This window comes from Anomaloglossus baeobatrachus, chromosome 5 (assembly GCF_048569485.1).
Source record: "Anomaloglossus baeobatrachus isolate aAnoBae1 chromosome 5, aAnoBae1.hap1, whole genome shotgun sequence".
Taxonomy (NCBI): domain Eukaryota; kingdom Metazoa; phylum Chordata; class Amphibia; order Anura; family Aromobatidae; genus Anomaloglossus; species Anomaloglossus baeobatrachus.
This window is the reverse complement of record NC_134357.1, coordinates 438,133,992-438,151,569: the sequence shown is the minus strand read 5'-3', so window position 1 is coordinate 438,151,569 and position 17,578 is coordinate 438,133,992. Positions and strand designations below refer to the sequence as shown.

The 17,578-nt window shown below is 42.9% G+C and overlaps 1 protein-coding gene across 2 annotated transcripts in view; it reads left to right on the top strand.

Moving 5' to 3' along the window:
• Window positions 1-17,578, top strand: part of LAMA5 (laminin subunit alpha 5) — a 196,881-nt gene that overhangs the window by 101,182 nt on the left and 78,121 nt on the right. Inside the window, exons 7-22 of one of the 2 annotated variants that reach the window (XM_075350404.1) lie at window positions 457-572; window positions 1,059-1,177; window positions 1,283-1,373; window positions 3,848-3,982; window positions 4,500-4,559; window positions 6,623-6,763; window positions 6,959-7,096; window positions 7,395-7,529; window positions 8,424-8,558; window positions 8,717-8,854; window positions 8,996-9,048; window positions 9,912-10,011; window positions 10,100-10,149; window positions 11,934-12,039; window positions 12,435-12,534; window positions 16,817-16,973. In XM_075350404.1, the coding sequence (XP_075206519.1) occupies window positions 457-572; window positions 1,059-1,177; window positions 1,283-1,373; window positions 3,848-3,982; window positions 4,500-4,559; window positions 6,623-6,763; window positions 6,959-7,096; window positions 7,395-7,529; window positions 8,424-8,558; window positions 8,717-8,854; window positions 8,996-9,048; window positions 9,912-10,011; window positions 10,100-10,149; window positions 11,934-12,039; window positions 12,435-12,534; window positions 16,817-16,973 (1,774 nt within the window). The remainder of the gene's footprint in view (window positions 1-456; window positions 573-1,058; window positions 1,178-1,282; window positions 1,374-3,847; window positions 3,983-4,499; window positions 4,560-6,622; window positions 6,764-6,958; window positions 7,097-7,394; window positions 7,530-8,423; window positions 8,559-8,716; window positions 8,855-8,995; window positions 9,049-9,911; window positions 10,012-10,099; window positions 10,150-11,933; window positions 12,040-12,434; window positions 12,535-16,816; window positions 16,974-17,578) is intronic. The other variant, XM_075350405.1, reaches the window with a different exon arrangement.

Sequence of the window (17,578 nt, the reverse complement as noted above, 5' to 3'; positions counted from 1 at the left end):
TCAGTTTTAACTTTTCTGGATCTTAGCTGATTTGCATACCTTCCAGACATTGTACCACCTGGTTCCCTCTTTACTTCATTGCCCTTCCTCATCATCCTGAACTCTTCTTGCCCATGCTCTGTGCAATTGACCTTCACTTTGCTGCTGATCCCCCATCTTTGACCTTGATCGTCTTCTCTTTCAGCAACTTTCTTCTTGCTCTTGTGCCATTGGGCATCCTATTTCTCCCATCAATATTCTTGATTTTGTCCTGCCTCTTCCAATGATATTTGCTTTACTCTTCCTCTAAATGTCACCCATTTTCGCTTTACCCTTTGTATTAACCTTCCTCAGCTCCTCTGACATTGACTTTGACCTTTTTCTTAGGGTGAGATGCTCCTTGGTGGATAATACTATATTAATCCCTTGAATTTCCCTGAATTTCCTTAAGACTGTTCTCCTTTTTTCTCATTCAAGGCTTCAGTGTGACTGTCAGCACAATACGTGCGGCCCATCGTGTGACAGCTGCTGTCCCGGCTACCACCAGCTACCGTGGAAACCGGCCACCATGGATAATCCCAATGAATGCGAACGTAAGTCCTGACCTCCCGACTTCATCCCACAGTCTGACTCAGTATTTTCTAGAATGTTTTCCAAGAATAATGAGAAGTCCTGGAGTTATTTGGGTAGCGCTGTCTCCTGAGGCGTCACATACATTTTGTTCTTTATGGTTGGTTTTATGGATCGGACAACATCTGTTTCTAAATACTTTGTACATGAATATTACATCAGAGACATGGATGTGAGGCTGCCGACCTGCGGAAGGTATTCCAGTCAGCCAGAGGTGGGCTACTGTCTCCATTCAGTTCCAAGGTTTCATGGTTTACCTTCAGAGACTGAAAACCTGTCCATAAAAATGCGGTGGTAATTCCGAGCCACATCTCTGAAATCTCATACACTCTGACGGGCAAACAGATCATGCCAACATGCAGGGCAGATGAAAGTTGGCTACAAAAATTGCTTTATATAGGTTTGCCGTAAGTTTTGTGCCCTCTGACTCCGGGGTTCTTATATTGCAGCATGTAATTGTAACGGACATGCCTACGATTGCTACTACGACACTGAGGTTGATAGAGTAAGGGCGAGCATGAACCGGCAGGGCCAGTACGAAGGCGGAGGAGTCTGCTTGGACTGTCAGGTAAGGCAGATGTTGGATGTGATGCCCTCTGTCTGTACATAATGATTATAATAATATTAGACGTTTTCTCAATATTGAATAAAACCATGTTATTGGGTTGTTTAGGACAATACTGATGGTGTAAATTGTGAGCGATGTCGACCAGGATATTACAAATCACCAGATCATCCCACCGACTCGCCATACACTTGTCAACGTAAGTACTGCTGCACAAGGTCTGTGCAATACCCATATGATACAAAGGGGGGCCATATAAATTGGCACAAGAGAACGCCAAAGCCAATCGTTTTTATAGCCTGCTGGCACTTTTATAGATTATATACAAGTATCATTAGGGTACAAGGAAAGGTTGGTCTTGGATTCCTCAATTTCCAGTTTATGTGGCTCCAGAGGATGAGCTGTTATTACTGCACCGCTACATAATGACCATTGAATCCAGTGAACTATGAAGGTTGCATAATGTCCTACCCTTTGCAGCAACTTCCTGCTCTGACCAATAGAAGGAGCTTGTGCTATCCCTAGGCTATATAGGGGAGCCATTATGAGATTGTTTATATTTATTTTACTCACTTATAATCTCTTTAATGGTATGGAACTGTAATCCTCCCCACAGGTAAGTAGATAGTTAGAAATTCTGTTTCCACCAAAATAAGACAGGGTCTTATATTATTTTTCGCTCTGAAAGATGAGCTAGGACCTATTTTCAGGGGATGTCTTATTTTTTTCTATGAGCACCAATCCACATTTATTCTTGAACAAAAAAAAAATCAACATCTATTCAAGTATAGTTATCAACATAACCCTCCAAACCCTGTGTGTAACACATCTATCTATCTATCTATCTATCTATCTATCTATCTATCTATCTATCTATCTATCTATCTCTCTATCTATCTATCTATCTATCCCTATATCTATCTCTCTATCTATCTATCTATCTATCTATCCCTCTATCTATCTATCCCTCTATCTATCTATCCCTCTATCTATCTCTCTATCTATCTATCTATCTATCTATCTATCTATCTATCTATCTATCACTCTATCTATCCATCCCTCTATCTATCCATCTATCTATCTATCCCTCTATCTATCTATCCCTCTATCTATCTCTCTATCTATCTCTCTATCTATCTATCCCTCTATCTATCCCTCTATCTATCTATCCCTCTATCTATCTATCCCTCTATCTATCTCTCTATCTATCCCTCTATCTATCTATCTATCTATCTATCTATTATATATCTATCCTCGCACACACACACACTGCACATACATACCAGCCTGTCTCCTCTTCAGCTTTAGACTCCTGCAATTAAGACACCTTTGGTCACATTACTTGACGCTGAGACACATTAAAGGTGCCAGCCACCTCTGCAGTGGATCTGGTCTTCAGCCTCTTGATAATCAAGGCTTTGGTCGCAGGGTGGATTTTTGGCATGTTGTCAGAGGTCAAGTTGCAGTTCAACTGAAGGTCTGGGGGGCTGGGTTTCTTTTTATACACACCCACTAATTAACCAATCATTTAGTAAGCACAGGTGAGGATGTAAACTAGGATTGGGTGCATTATATGACAAGATGACAAAACTTTTGTCTTGCCAAAATCTGACCTTTCTGTGTTCATTAAATGATCAATATTTCAGCTTTGCAGCAACTTTATTTTCATAACCTAAACCAAATTTGATAGGGTTTCAGCTTTCAAAAGAGTAATTTATAAAACCAATGGATGAATTTAAAGTCAGGTTCTAAGCTTTTATTTAAACATGGATAAGCGACAGAACTTCTGTCAGGGAGTGTAATGTGATGTCACGAAGTCCTGAAGCAGTTTTATCATCAAGATATAAATGCTGTGGCTCCTAGGAGAATGGTGGATAGTGAAATTGCCCAGTTTGCTCTCTCTTCCCCCTAATGCCAGTCCTGCATAGTAGCCTGTCTCCTGTTCAGTTCTCCCGCAGAGACCTTTAATTAAATCATGTCACATGACTGTGAAGTCATCAAAGGTCCATAAAGGGAACCTGTCACCGGATGTTTATAATACTCCCCTAACGGTCGGTGTGGAGCAGGCGGTGAAATGGGCGTCTCTGTTCTCCGAGTCTGCGCCTCGTCTTTCGGCCATTTTTGCCCTCCTTCTTCTGAAGCTAGTGTGGATGACGTCATCTACACTACCGACATTGAGGTCCTGCGCAGGCACACTTTGATTATTGTAGTACACCTACGCAGGAGCCGCACACCGGCTAGTGTGCATGACGTAGGACCCGTCATCCACACTAGCTTCAGAAGAAGGAGGACAAAGATGGCCGAAAGAGGAGGTGCGGACCCGGAGAACAGAGACACCCATTCGACCGTAGCTTTGCACCGACCGTTAGGTGAGTATTATAAACATCCGGTGACAGGTTCCCTTTAAACAATCTGATCCTCAAAATACAAATGTTTGGAGCCCTAAAAGAATGGGGACCCTGAGAAATTGTGACGTTTGACTCCAACTAATGTCAGCCCTGACTGTAATGAGGGATTATTTTTATTTTTGAAGTAGGGCTTATATTTCAAGCATACTCCAAAAATCCTGTAAAATCATGCTAGGGCTTATTTTCGGCGTGGGTCATATTTTCAGGTAAACATAGTAGATAGATATAAAGCGTGTGATATCTCACCTGTTGTGTTTTTTTGCAGGATGTCTCTGTGATTCCGAGTTCATGAGTGGAAGTTGTGAGGACCTTACAGGAAGATGTTACTGTAAACCCAACTATACAGGCGAGGACTGCAGAGCCTGCGCAGAAGGGTACACCGAATTTCCTCAGTGTTACCGTAAGTCTGTTTTTTAGGTTCAGTTCATGTCTCATTATGTGAATGTTTTCTGCTTGAGCTCCACAAAAGCTCCAGCACTTGTGTTGATTAGCTCTTATTCATCCAGCCTTTTGGCCTTCATTGGGACAGTTTTGACTACAGAACGTTTTCTTTTGCACTTTCCTGTACAGTGGGCCACCTTAAATGCCTATATTGTGGACAGTGGGCTGCATATGCCATTTTGTGTCCATAGATCATAGTCTTTTCACTGACACTATCTGTCAGGGAACTTGTGCACATAGCCTTCATTTCATCCTACAATCCCATAATTGCGGCGTCAGGTGAGTGATACAATGGTATAGAGTATAACATCAATAATTTTACAGTTTGTTAATTACAGTAGACTCCAACATCAAACATTAGAAATGTAGGTGCACCAGACGGGAGGTGATGTAGGGTGCAGTACCTCATATTTACCACCTGATGGCGCCATGAGTCTCTAACTTCTGATTACTTCTCTCTCCCTTTCTCCTATCAGCTATTCCACCAGCGACTGACGACACGGGGGCACAGAATCAGCCAGCGGGGGAGTTCATAAGTAAGAATAATATATTTCAATACTATTTGTGGGTGGCATGGTGGCTTAGTGGTTAGTACTGCAGTCTTACAGCGCTGGGGTCCTGGGTTCGAATCCCACCAAGAACAACATCTGCATAGCATTTGTATGCTCTCCCTATGTTTGTGTGTGTTTCCTCCAGGGTCTCCAGCTTCCTCCCACACTCCAAAGACATACAGATAGGGAGTTTAGATTGTGAACCCCAATGGGGACAGCGTTCCTGATGTATGTAAAGCGCTACAGAATATGTTAGTGCTATATAAAAATAAAGATTTATTTTATTTTTTATTTCAATTTTCAAATGTTACCAATGTCCTGTACTACACAGATTGCTGTCCCGTTATTGCATACACTGTGTGCAGAATTATTAGGCAAGTTGTATTTTAGAGGATTTTTTTTTATTATTGATCAACAACTATGTTCTCAATCAACCCAAAAGACTCATAAATATCAAAGGATTTTTGGAAGTTGGAGTGGGTTTTTTAGATTTGGCTATCTTAGGAGGATATCTGTTTGTGCAGGTAACTATTACTGTGCAGAATTATTAGGCAACTTAATAAAAAAACAAATATATTCCCATCTCACTTGTTTATTTTCACCAGGTAAACCAATATAACTGCACAAAGTTTAGAAATAAACATTTCTGAGATGCAAAAACAAAACCCAAAAATTAGTGACCAATATAGCCACCTTTCTTTATGATGACACTCAACAGCCTACTATCCATAGATTCTGTTAGTTGCTTGATCTGTTTACGATCAACATTGCATCTAGCAGCCACCACAGCCTCCCAGATACTGTACCGAGAGGTGTATTGTTTTCCCTCCCTGTAGATCTTACATTTTATGAGGGACCACAGGTTCTCTATGGGGTTCAGATCAGGTGAACAAGGGGGCCATGTCATTATTTTTTCTTCTTTTAGACCTTTTCTGGCCAGCCACACTGTGGAGTAGTTGGATGCATGTGATGGGGCACTGCCCTGCATGAAAATCATGTTTTTCTTGAACGATACCGACTTCCTCCTGTACCACTGCTTGAAGACATTGTCTTCAAGAAACTGGCAGCAGGTCTGGGAGTTGAGCTCCACTCCACCCTCAACCCGAAAAGGTCCTACAAGTTCATCTTTGATGATACCAGCCCATACCAGTACCCCACCTCCACCTTGCTGGCATCTGAGTCGGAGTGGAGCTCTCTGCCCTTTACTGATCCAGCCTCTGGCCCATCCATCTGACCCATCAAGAGTCACTCTCATTTCATCAGTCCATAAAACCTTTGAAAAATCAATCTTAAGATATTTCTTGGCCCAGTCTTAACGTTTTATGTTATATATTTCTTGTTCAAAGGTGGTCGTTTTTCAGCCTTCCTTACCTTGGCCATGTTCCTGAGTATGGCACACCTTGTGCTTTTTGATACTTTGGTAACGCTGCAGCTCTGAAATATGGCCAAACTGGTGGTAAATGGCATCTTGGCAGCTTCACACTTGATTTTCCTCAATTTATGGGCAGTTATTTTGCGCCTTTTTTGCCCAACACGCTTCTTGCGACCCTGTTGGCTATTTGCCATGAAACGCTTGATTGTTCGGTGATCACACTTCAAAAGTTTGGGAATTTCAAGACTGCTGCCTCCCTCTGCAAGACATATCACAATTTTGGACTTTTCAGAGCCCGTCAAATTTATCTTCTGACTCATTTTGCCAAAGGAAAGGAAGTTGCCTAATAATTAAGCACACTTTATATAGGGTGTTGATGTCATTACACGACACCCCTCCTCATTACAGAGATGCACATCACCTGATTTACTTAATTGGTAGTTGGCTCTCAAGCCTATACAGCTCGGAGTAGGACAACATTAATAAAAAGTATTATGTGATCAAAACACTCATTTGCCTAATAATTCTGCGCACACTTTAGAATACACTGCTGGATCTGTACTAATGTATTACTGTACTAATCCTGGGGGCATGATAGGTGGTAGATGATCAGTGGTTTATATAAGGGGTAACGGTACAATGCCGCCAGTGACGAGGACACATCTTCCGCCTCCAGCCTGTGATTGCAATGTAGCGGGAACAGAAGGGAACGCCTGTCGCCGAGACTCGTCTACTGGCACCTGTATCTGCAACTACAACTTCCAGGGAGAAGCTTGCGACACGTGTGCCCCGGGATACTATGGTGCCACCTGCCAAGGTGAGTGTGCCATTATGGTGCCGGCATAATCTTGTGCCGTGACTCATCCCACCATTATGTGCATGAGAGATTCCAGATCACTTCCATCTCCCCCCCCGTACTTCTCTTCCCCTCCTTATTTCCTGTGTATTTTCCATTAAAGTTCTTATCTCTTTTCCTGCGGCCCTTAATCATTTCTGTCCCTATGACCTGCAGCGTGTCAGTGCTTTGGACCTGGCGTGTACGATGGTAGCTGTGATAAGGACAGTGGACAGTGTGCCTGTCGGGACGGCTTTGAGGGAACGTTCTGTGATAAATGTACCCCACGCTATTTCAACTATCCGCTTTGCCAGTGTGAGTCCTTTGTTTATCTATTCTCAGCACTTTATATTGAGTCTCAAGTGGTTTGGGGGCCTCTAATGTACTCCTTACACTTCTGGGGTGAATGGTCAGCACACTATGTACTTTCTGCCTTTGCTCAATTTGTAACACAGGGACATCCCCCATTTATTACAGTCATCCTGACTTTTTGTGATTTGGGGTGCAGGTAACAAACCCGAGTGCAGCAAAGCCTTATTGTGGTTGAGTATTGTCGCCACCTAGTGGACAAATAAGTCACTGCAATGCTTACGTTTTTTCTATCTCTTGCCAGTGTGCGGGTGCAGCACCACAGGCACTTTACCTGAAGGCTGTGATGAGAGGGGGCGCTGCTACTGTAAGCCTGAATACGATGGTCCGAGATGTGAGCAGTGCTCTGTGGGATATCACTCCTACCCCAACTGCCAAGGTACAATAGATCGCCATTCGGAAGCAAGTGGATTTTTTGCTTTTAGACCAATCCTCATAATATACACTAGATTAATTGCTTTCATATTGCATGTGTCGCCCTGTGCCAACATACATAGTTCATACTGATTTATGAAATATTCTATATTATTACAAAACTATATAAAATGTACATGTAGGGGCAGGGCGTGCCCGATCTGCCATATACCAGACTCAAACAATATTTGACAGACGTAGAATGGGGTCTGTCAGGTTCCTTTGGGGTGTTTTCCATTTTGATGGGGTAATAACAATACATTTTTCTCTTGAAATGTGACATTTTGCAATGTGGGCTCCGAATCAGCCATTAATCAATAAAATGAAGAATTAAAGGGAACCAGCCATCAGGATTTTCAGATAGAAAGTAAAGCCTGTGCTGTACTGGCGCTAGGATGCTGAATGTATCCATACCTTTTGTTCTGAGATTGGGTGTTTTATTTTGGAAATATGTGCAAGTAAAGTTCCAGTAATGCACAGGTATTTGATTGACAGGTGCAACAGGGGCGGGAATATGTGGATCAGGTCTTGCTATCTATTCTCACCTTTGTCTGCCTGCCTGGACTTCCTCCCCCTGTTGCCATCATAGACGTTAATTCCGGTGCAGACAGACAGAATAGATATCAAGACCCGACCCACATATTCCCTTCCTGTTGCACCTGTCAAACAAACAGCAGTGCATTGCTGGAACTTTACTTACACATATTTCTGAAATAAAATAACCAATCTCTGAACAAAAGCTAAGCTTACATTCAGCATCCTAGAGCCAGTATAGCACTGGCTTTATATATGAAAATCCTGCTGGTTGGTTCCCTTTAACAGGGATCATTTTTTCTAATTGTATTTATTTTTTTCTAAGTCTGTTCATGTGATTATCGAGGGGCATTGGACAATAACTGCCACCCAAACGGACACTGCCAATGTCGCCCCAATTATGCAGGACCCCACTGCAATCTGTGTGCTCCTGGATTCTACGGGTTTCCCACCTGTACACGTGAGTATTCATTGCATGTTCCACAACTGGCCACTAGAGGGTGCACTTGATCTTTCCATATTTCTCCCATTCTATTAGATTTTGGATACAGAGCATGATGGGGTGATAGTTCCGGGATTGCGGCAGGCCGTTTACCTTTCCGTGTATTCTTTTCGTAGCTTGCCATTGCTCCAGAGAGGGTTCTCTCAACAACATATGTGACCTCCAGAGTGGACAGTGCAGGTGCCGACCTGGAGTCACCGGACTGAGATGTGACGACTGCACCAGTGGAACTTATGGATTTCCAAATTGTGAAGGTAATAAATGAGGGGGGCTTAGTCTGGCGTCACCTGGTGCAGGGTCTGACAAGGAGGCATGACACGAGGACTCTCTCTTTAGAGATAGGTTTACTACAAACATTGAATTTTAGGTTTTATAGTGCTCCTTTCCTCTTTCAGTGGGACCCTGTAATCCTGCTGGATCCACCTCTGTCAGCGTTGATCCTCCGGAGGTAAGTTAATATGAGGACCTATAAATGAATCAAATCTTGTTTTGTTAGATGAATCATCAATGATAAAGTGATGTAGGTGAAGCTGATCCTGAGATCAGCAGCGATCAGTAAAGGAACTGTTACATTTCCCTGCAGCACCCCCACAGGAAAGATGAGGTATTACACAATTTCAATTAAAATCAATGGACCGTCCCATATTAGGCACAAGTGTATCGGGTTCTCCCGGGTCTTTATGGTCCAGTCTTCTGCTGTTTACCAAAATTATTAATGATAACCCAGATTTCCCAGAAACCACTGAAATGTTCAGAAACTTGGCTGATGAGGATGCCTCAATTTAAGTAGCTGCTGTTCATCTAATGAGATAGATCTCTCTGTCTTATACATTGGAAGCCATAATGGGGTCGGGAAGCGGAAGTAAAGGGCTCATTAGATGAACTTGCCGAGAACCCGAGCCCGTGCTGAGCTTGCATTAGTGAAGCAGTGACGTATGGGTGAAAACACGAGGGGCAGAATGGAGCAGGGTCCCGCAGCAGGGTCACAGCTGTTTTCCTGGAGCAAACATTTGGAATGCACTCAGTCTCTGGCATCGGATGACATGTGTCATTGAGCGGAGACGGAGATCACATGGGCAGAGATGGTGATGATTTGAGCATTGCTGGCAGCCAAAGGGTTACCAGTAAGGCACTGGTCCTTTAAAGGTGCTGGGAGGGCAAAGTGTTGCCATGGGAGGAGTGAATGGGGCTTGAAGGTTTGTTGGCTGTCTTCTCTCTTATAAGACTAGTATGCTCATTACTATATGGACTAGTATGTGGAGCCCCCTATGGATCTTCCATAGCCTCATCCTGTTCTCTCACATCCTTCAGGGCTCCTGCGAATGCAAGGAACATGTGGAGGGCACAGCCTGTGACAAGTGTAAACCCTTATACTGGGACCTGTCGCCCGAACACCCCGAAGGCTGCAAACGTAAGGAGACCGTGCCTATTGTTATTGTAGCCCACCACTATTATAGACCTGTAAGTATTCAGACCCACCCTCTCTCTACCTCCTGCAGGATGTGACTGTGGCTCCGGGACAATAAATGGAGTTGGAGAGTGTCGGCAGGTAGGAAGGCAATTTATGTTACATTTCACGTAAAAGTCCAAATATTATACACACTGAGCGCCAGATTCATCATTTGTGGTTTTTTTAGTCACTTTTCTGTTTTGATTTGTGGTTTTCGCTGACGCTTTTCGTGCCAAATTCATTAAAATGGCCCAGGTGAATCATGAATTTTACGCAAAGCCCAAAATTGTATTTTTTATTTTGCCTCCAACCGTTTTTGCAGCTTTTTAGTGCAATAATGGCATGCTTTGTAAAATATTTTTTAAAAAATGAGACTTTTTAGCCGGTGTACGAAAAACATGATTGAGGGAGGGGGGAGACTATTAAAAAAGATAACCTGAAAACGAAGTCACAATAATAAATCGAAAAAAAACGCCAATTGTTTGATTAATTTTTTCGCGAAATACAAGGTCACTAATTGAGAGGAATTCATGGACAAAATAACTGGTGGAAATGCAATGATGAATCAGGTCCTGAATGTTTTTACTGCTTGCTTATAGCTTTACATATTTTACTGGAATTGAATGCACAGTGATAACTAGAGAGCAATGGAACAGTGCCACCTTGTGGTCAAAACACCCAGAAAAACCTTGTAGAATGTTTTAAAGTATGGATTTGATGCAGACTTTCTCACACACAAGAGTGGAAAAATTAGTCTGGGTCTTCTCATGGTGTTTGTCAGGTGTAGTGTGCATTGGGGCTGAGAACTAGGTGGAAAAACAGAGCATGATATGCTGTAATTTAGCACAAAAAAATGGTGTGCTGCTTCTGTATTTGTCGCAGATCTAAATTTAAACCAATATAATCAGTGTTTTAGACGCCTAATGAACAGTGTATAGGGGGATTGTCGGGGGGTGATAGACTATGTCCCACAGAGGTGCAGAGGTTATCTCGGGTGATGGAGAAACCATTGAGCTTGTGTGTAATTTCAGACAGATGTCCGTTAGGAGAACTGCTGGGTTGACACGGTGAACGGGAAGTTCTCCTGCCCAATTTTCTCATATCGGTTACATTGGTGGCTGAGTATGATTGATTGTGTCTGGCCATCCAGCCGCTTCTGTTTTAAAGGGACAGTAACAATAAAAATGTTATTTTACCCTATTAGGCCAAAATACTTGGTGGGGAACTAGAGATGAGTAAATTGATCCACAGGAGTCTTGTACAATGACTGCTCGATGGGAACCCTGAGAACAGCCTCCTACCGGACGGCATCCACGGCTCCTCACACGACTTATCAAAAGAGGTGAAGGTGGTTCACAGGGTTCCCATTCAGTGACCATGGAATAATGACCTGACTGTGGAACAAGGGTCCTATGAACCTCTTTTCTGGACCTTTTTTTGTAGCACATTATTAGTGCTTACTAGCATGGTTGATGCCCTTCATTTTCACCATCGGTAAGGGTAGCCATGATCTGTTGTAACTCATTGTGTTGGGAAACCCTCCCTTATTGATTGGTTGAAAAGATTATAGAAAAGACTGCCAATATCTGAAGGGACGGATGACCAGCTTATGTGTATGGTGCCCTCCTGATTCCTCCCTGACAGATGATGTTGGTGGAAATATGGATCAGTATATTGAGTATCAGCGTCTGATCCTTTCTATTCTAAGGGGAGATGAGTCGCCTCCAGAGGTGTATGGGGTGTACGGAGATGTCTGGTGGAGGCCTTCTTCCCTATTCCAATTGAGAATACGTACACGCTTGTCATAACAGATCATGCAGTTGCATTGAGGATCATGAGTTTCTGTCTTTAACACTTCAATGTCTTGGTTCCGCATTTACTAGGTCACTGGCCAGTGTTTCTGTAAACCCAACATCTGCAGTGGATCATGCAACAAATGCAAGGATGGATACTACAACCTGAAGCCGGACAGCTACTTTGGGTGCCAGGGTAGGCTTTTCTTGTAAAAAAGAACCTTACCCAACCATCAAGCTCAGATCCAGGTTCCTATTCTTCACACCCAGCACATTATATAGTGCTGCCCCCTCCTCTATAATGCAATGAGTCGCCAAAAGGAACGGGGGGTAGGGATGTGACAACTGCTCCGAGCACATTTCAGCCTCAGAAAACTAGTTGTCATATTACTCTTGTGACTCGTCTCAGCCTTATGTCCTGTTGATGAATTCCCACCTAATTGGATATCTGGAAATTCTTCTTTAATTCCCTGTTAGGAGAGCGGATGCCTCCCCCGCATTCCAGCACTAAGACCCCTATAAATATCCTCACGCTGCCTCCTTGGACCCAGGCTTGGCATAATGAACTAACCAGATGTTTACCCCCTGCAGGATGCCAGTGTGACATCGGAGGCTCTGTAGGGTTGGCATGCAACGCAAGGACTGGTGAATGCCAGTGCCGTGAAAATGTGCAAGGTTCCCAGTGTAACCAGTAAGTGTCTGCCGGAGACCGGAAGCATCTAATCTATCATATGAATGTATTCAATATAGCATAGCGTATTAATGGCTGTATGTGTAGGTTACGGCCTGTCACTCGCGCTGCGGCAGCTGCCGCCTCTAATTAAATTACAGTGAAATCGACCTCTGTTTGTGCAGTAGGAAGTCAGCTGTAACCATGGCAGGTCATTGCCGTGAGAAAACATGGGCAACGTGAGCAAAAAGGCCTGCAGGCTGGAGCACCAGTGATGTTCTGATGATTGCTGTCAAGGAATGGAAACTGTCTGGATTGCTGCCATAGGATGAAAACTGGCTGAATCCAAGTGTGCAGGGCTATACAAGCAGAGTTGTTTTCACCCTCTAGAAGTATATGTTTCTATTCACTGACAGCAAGTGAGAAGGAATTTGAACATGAAGGTAATTAGAAAGTTGCAGAATTTTACATTATACAGTTACCTTAAAGGGAACCTGTCACCAGTTTTTTCATTTTGAAACCAATTGTCACCTTCTGCAGCTCCTGGGCTGCATTCTATGAAGGTGTACCTTGTGCCCTGACTCCCCTTGCAGACCCCAAATATAACTTTATAAAACCTGACCGTTAGGTATGCTAATTATCTGTGGGGCTCAGATGGGCGTGCTCATTTTTGTCTCCTGTCCCTCCTTGTAGCCTTCTTCACCATCCTCCTTTTATGATTGACGTGATGACGCCTCCGTCATCATGCACGCTGCTCGGCCAAATCTCGCGTCTGTGCAGTCATTCCCCCGACTCGCGCAGGCGCAGTTTGCCCTCATGCGAGCCGGTGCGGTGTTTGCGCATGTGCGAAATTATGGTCGGGTATGAGGATGATGCAGGGCACCTTATGCACATTGCTGACCATAATCTCGCGCATGCGCAAACACCGCACCGGCTTGCGCGAGCCGCGGGAATAACTACACAGACACAAGATTTGGCCGAGCATGAAAGGTGGATGGCGAAGAAGGCCACAAGGAAGAACAGAAGATGAAAATGAGCACGCCCATCTGAGCCCCACAGGTCATTAGCATACCTAACAGCCAAGTTTTATAAAGTTATATTCGGGGTCTGCAAGGGGAGTCCGGGCACAAGGTGCACCTTCATGGAATGCAGCCCAGGAGCTGCAGAAGGTGACCCTTTTGGTTTCATAGTGAAAAAGCTGGTGACATTTTCCCTTTAATGGAAGCCCCATGGCATGATTTATAATGGACCACTAATATGACTAAGAATGCTTGACATCTGAAACGCGTTGTTTCGGCCTGCAGGGAAATTGGCATGTGGGAGTTTGTTTCACACTGTAAAGAATAAAGAAGTTTAACATTTGTAGACCCGATTACAAGATTTATTGTACCAGTTGTAATACCCATCGTTGGAAAAGTGCCAGATATAGACATGGTAGGCTTGTAGGTGAATAGTGTCTGCTATAGGGGCTTATGTGAATCAGGTGGTCCCAGTACTGAGAATGAGAGGAGGGCACTTAGGGAGTGACAAGCAGAGAACCACAGGGGGCGCTACATGGGAGAACTACAAGCTCCAGCTGACTATCAGTGAAGTTAGAATATTTTTGATGACTTCTACAGTACTGTATAAATGTTTTAGGCAGGTGTGGAAAGAATTCTGCAGGGTAACAATGATTTAAAAAAATAAAAGTATTAATAGGTTACTTTTATCATTTAACAAAATGCAAAAGCAATGAACAAAAGAGAAATCTGAATCAAATCAGTATTTGCTGTGACCGCCATTTGTCTTCTAAACACCATCAGTTCTTCTAGGTACGCTTACACTCAGTTTTCAAAGAAACTCGACAGGGAGGCTTTTCCAAACATCTTGGTGAACCAACCACAGGTCTGTGGATGTCGTTTGTGCAAATTCTTCTGCCTCTTTATATCCCAGACAGACTGGATGATGTTGAGATCCCTGATTTGTGGGGACAATATCATCACTTCCAGGACTCCTTGTTCTTTACGATGATGTTAGTTCTTGATGACATTGGCTGTATGTTTGGTATTGTTGTGTTGCTACAGAATAAATTTGGAGCCAATCGGACATCTCCTTGATGGTATTAGATGATGGATAAGTATCTGCCTGTATTTCTCAGTATTGAGGACACTTAATCCTGACCAAATCCACAACTCAATTTGTTGGAATTCAGCCCCAAATTGGTAGGGACCCTCCACCGTGCCTCACTGTTGCCTGCAAACACTTTTATTGTAAACCTTCAAACTCTTCGGGGAATAATTTGACCTCTGTTCTAGCTATATATTTCACATTATGACTCTTCATTTCAGAGCACTTATAGTTTCATAGTTCATAAGGTTGAAGGTAGACTTAAGTCCATCGAGTTCAAACCATGACCTAACCTATCATGTTGATCCAGTGGAAGGCAAAAAACCCCATGGGGCAGACAGTAAGTGCCATATTAGGGGAAAAAATTCCTTGTTGCCATTTTTCTGTTCTGCAACCCAGTTCCTATGTTTTTGTGCAACATTGAGCCACTTGGCCTTTTTTTGCATGTCAAATGTATGGACTTTTTGCCACAATTCTTCCTTGAAGACCACATCTATCCAGACTTCTCCGAACAGTAGCTGGGTCCCACTTGATGCTGCCAGTCCTGAGCTGATGGCACTGTTGGGCATCTTCAGATTTAGAAGGGAATTAAACATGATGTGTCTTTCATCTGATGCACCAAATGTTCTTGGCTGACCGCTGATTCTACAGTCTTCAACATTGCCCATTGGTTGCACCTCTGAAATCTTTGCCTTGGCATCCATACGTCAAATGAGGTTCAGTGTGGAGAATCGTAAATATATGCACCTCGCACTAATACTATGCAGTTATCAAATGTTCTAGGAGGAGTAAAACTAGGAGAGTCACTTGTAGAGAAGAATCTGGGGATACTTGTAGACCAGATTAAATAACAGCCGTAATGTCAATCAGTGGCTTTTACGGATAGCAGGATATTGTCATGAATTAACAGGCATGGACTTACAAAACAGAATATCTAGAATACGCAATATAGTTCTTGGCACCAGTTCATAGAAGTTAGAAATGATACGAAGAACAGACACAAAACTGATATGAGGCATGGAGGATTTTGGTTACGAGGAAAGAATAACATTTATTTAGTCTTGAGAAGAGACATTTAAGGAGATACATGATTAACTTTATACAAGTGCATAAATGGCCCATACAAGAAGCATGGTCAAAAGCTGTCATGTTACCCCCCACTCCCACTTCTCAAAAGACAAGGAGGCAGTCCCTCTGACTGGAGAAAGAAAGGTTCAATCTCCAGAGGAGACAAGGCTGCTCTACCATAATAACTGCTATTCTGCGCAATAGTCTACCTCAAGAGCTGGTCACAGTGAGAACCATCGATGGTTTCAAAAGGGGCTTAAATCCTTAATTACATAAATATGTAGAGTTCATTCTCAATTTTTAGTACAGGTCATTACCCATTATGATCAGCAGGGAAAGATTAGCTCTGGGGATGATCGAATACCTCAAATATTCGGCTTCGCGAATATTTGCCGAATAGGTCGCCGCTATTCGACTATTCACGAATATTCGATGCGCAATGTAAGTCTATGAGAAACAACAATTATTCAGAACTATTCGGGCTTCCCATAGAGTTACATTGCGCATCAAATATTTGCAAAGCCGAATATATGAGGTATTCAATCATTCCTAATTAGCTCCTTTGGAGTGGACTAGATCATTAACTGCTGTTGTGCATCTGCGCCTTCCTTTTACCCTTTGGAATCTGATGGACATTTGTATATTTTTAACCCTATTACCTATGTAACATTGTAACCTTGCTGATGCAGTATAACTACCTGATGTTTTGTTGCTGTGCATTGCTGTGGTGTAGGACCTGTGACACGACACTGTCTTCCACAACCTCACCTTTGTAGCAGAGTTTGTCTGTTCCTCACCCAGCTTTAAGCCTCTTACATGGCTGTTTCGGTTAATGACTATGTTTTTACCTACACATCATAATCCTACAAAATCCCTGATTTCTATGGTTCCTAGAAGAATTGTTGCTGTTCTGAAGACAAAGGGAGGTCACACCAAATATTGATTTGTTTCAGATTTCCTTTTGGATAATTCACTTTCTTTTCTCAAATAACAAAATGTAAACGATTAACATTTCTAATTTTTAAAACATTCTTATTTTGTAGCATTTTTTCCATATTTGCACAGTACTGTATATTGGTATCCTTCTGCCAGGCGCCATGAAATAATTCTTGCTTATTTTTTTCTGTAGACCAGGCAGTGGCTATTTCTTTCCGGATCTGCATCACCTGAGATTTGAAGTGGAGGACGGCCGCACAACCGATGGAAGACCAGTGCGTTTCGGATACAATCCTCTGGAGTTTGAGAACTTCAGCTGGAGAGGCTATGCTCAAATGTCTCCATACCAGGTAACTCTGGCTACATCATGGTCACAACTGGAAATTCTATTGATATAGATTCACTATATACCAGGTTGTCATTGGAAACTGTCAGCAAGTTTGCCATCATACACATATTCTTAAGCTGAGTTCTTATAACGCAGGAGGAGCAGTTCGTATTATAAACATTAAATTACTGGTGTCATGTCAAAGCTTCAGATTATCAGGCAAACTCTTTTCAGACACTAAAAAGGGAGATTTCAGATCTGAAACCAGCAGAATAGTGAGTGCAGCTCTGGAGCATAATACAGGGTGTGACTCAGGATCAGTACAGGATAAGTTATGTACTGTATGTACACACTGACTTCACCAGCAGAATAGTGAGTGCAGCTCTGGAGCATAATACAGAATGTAACTCAGGGTCAGGACAGGATAAGTTATGTACTGTATGTACACAGTGACTTCACCAAGCAGAATAGTGAGTGCAGCTCTGGAGCATAATACAGAATGTAACTCAGGGTCAGGACAGGATAAGTTATGTACTGTATGTACACAGTGACTTCACCAGCAGAATAGTGAGTGCAGCTCTGGCATATAATAAAAAGATGCAACTTAGAGGACAGGATAAGTGATGT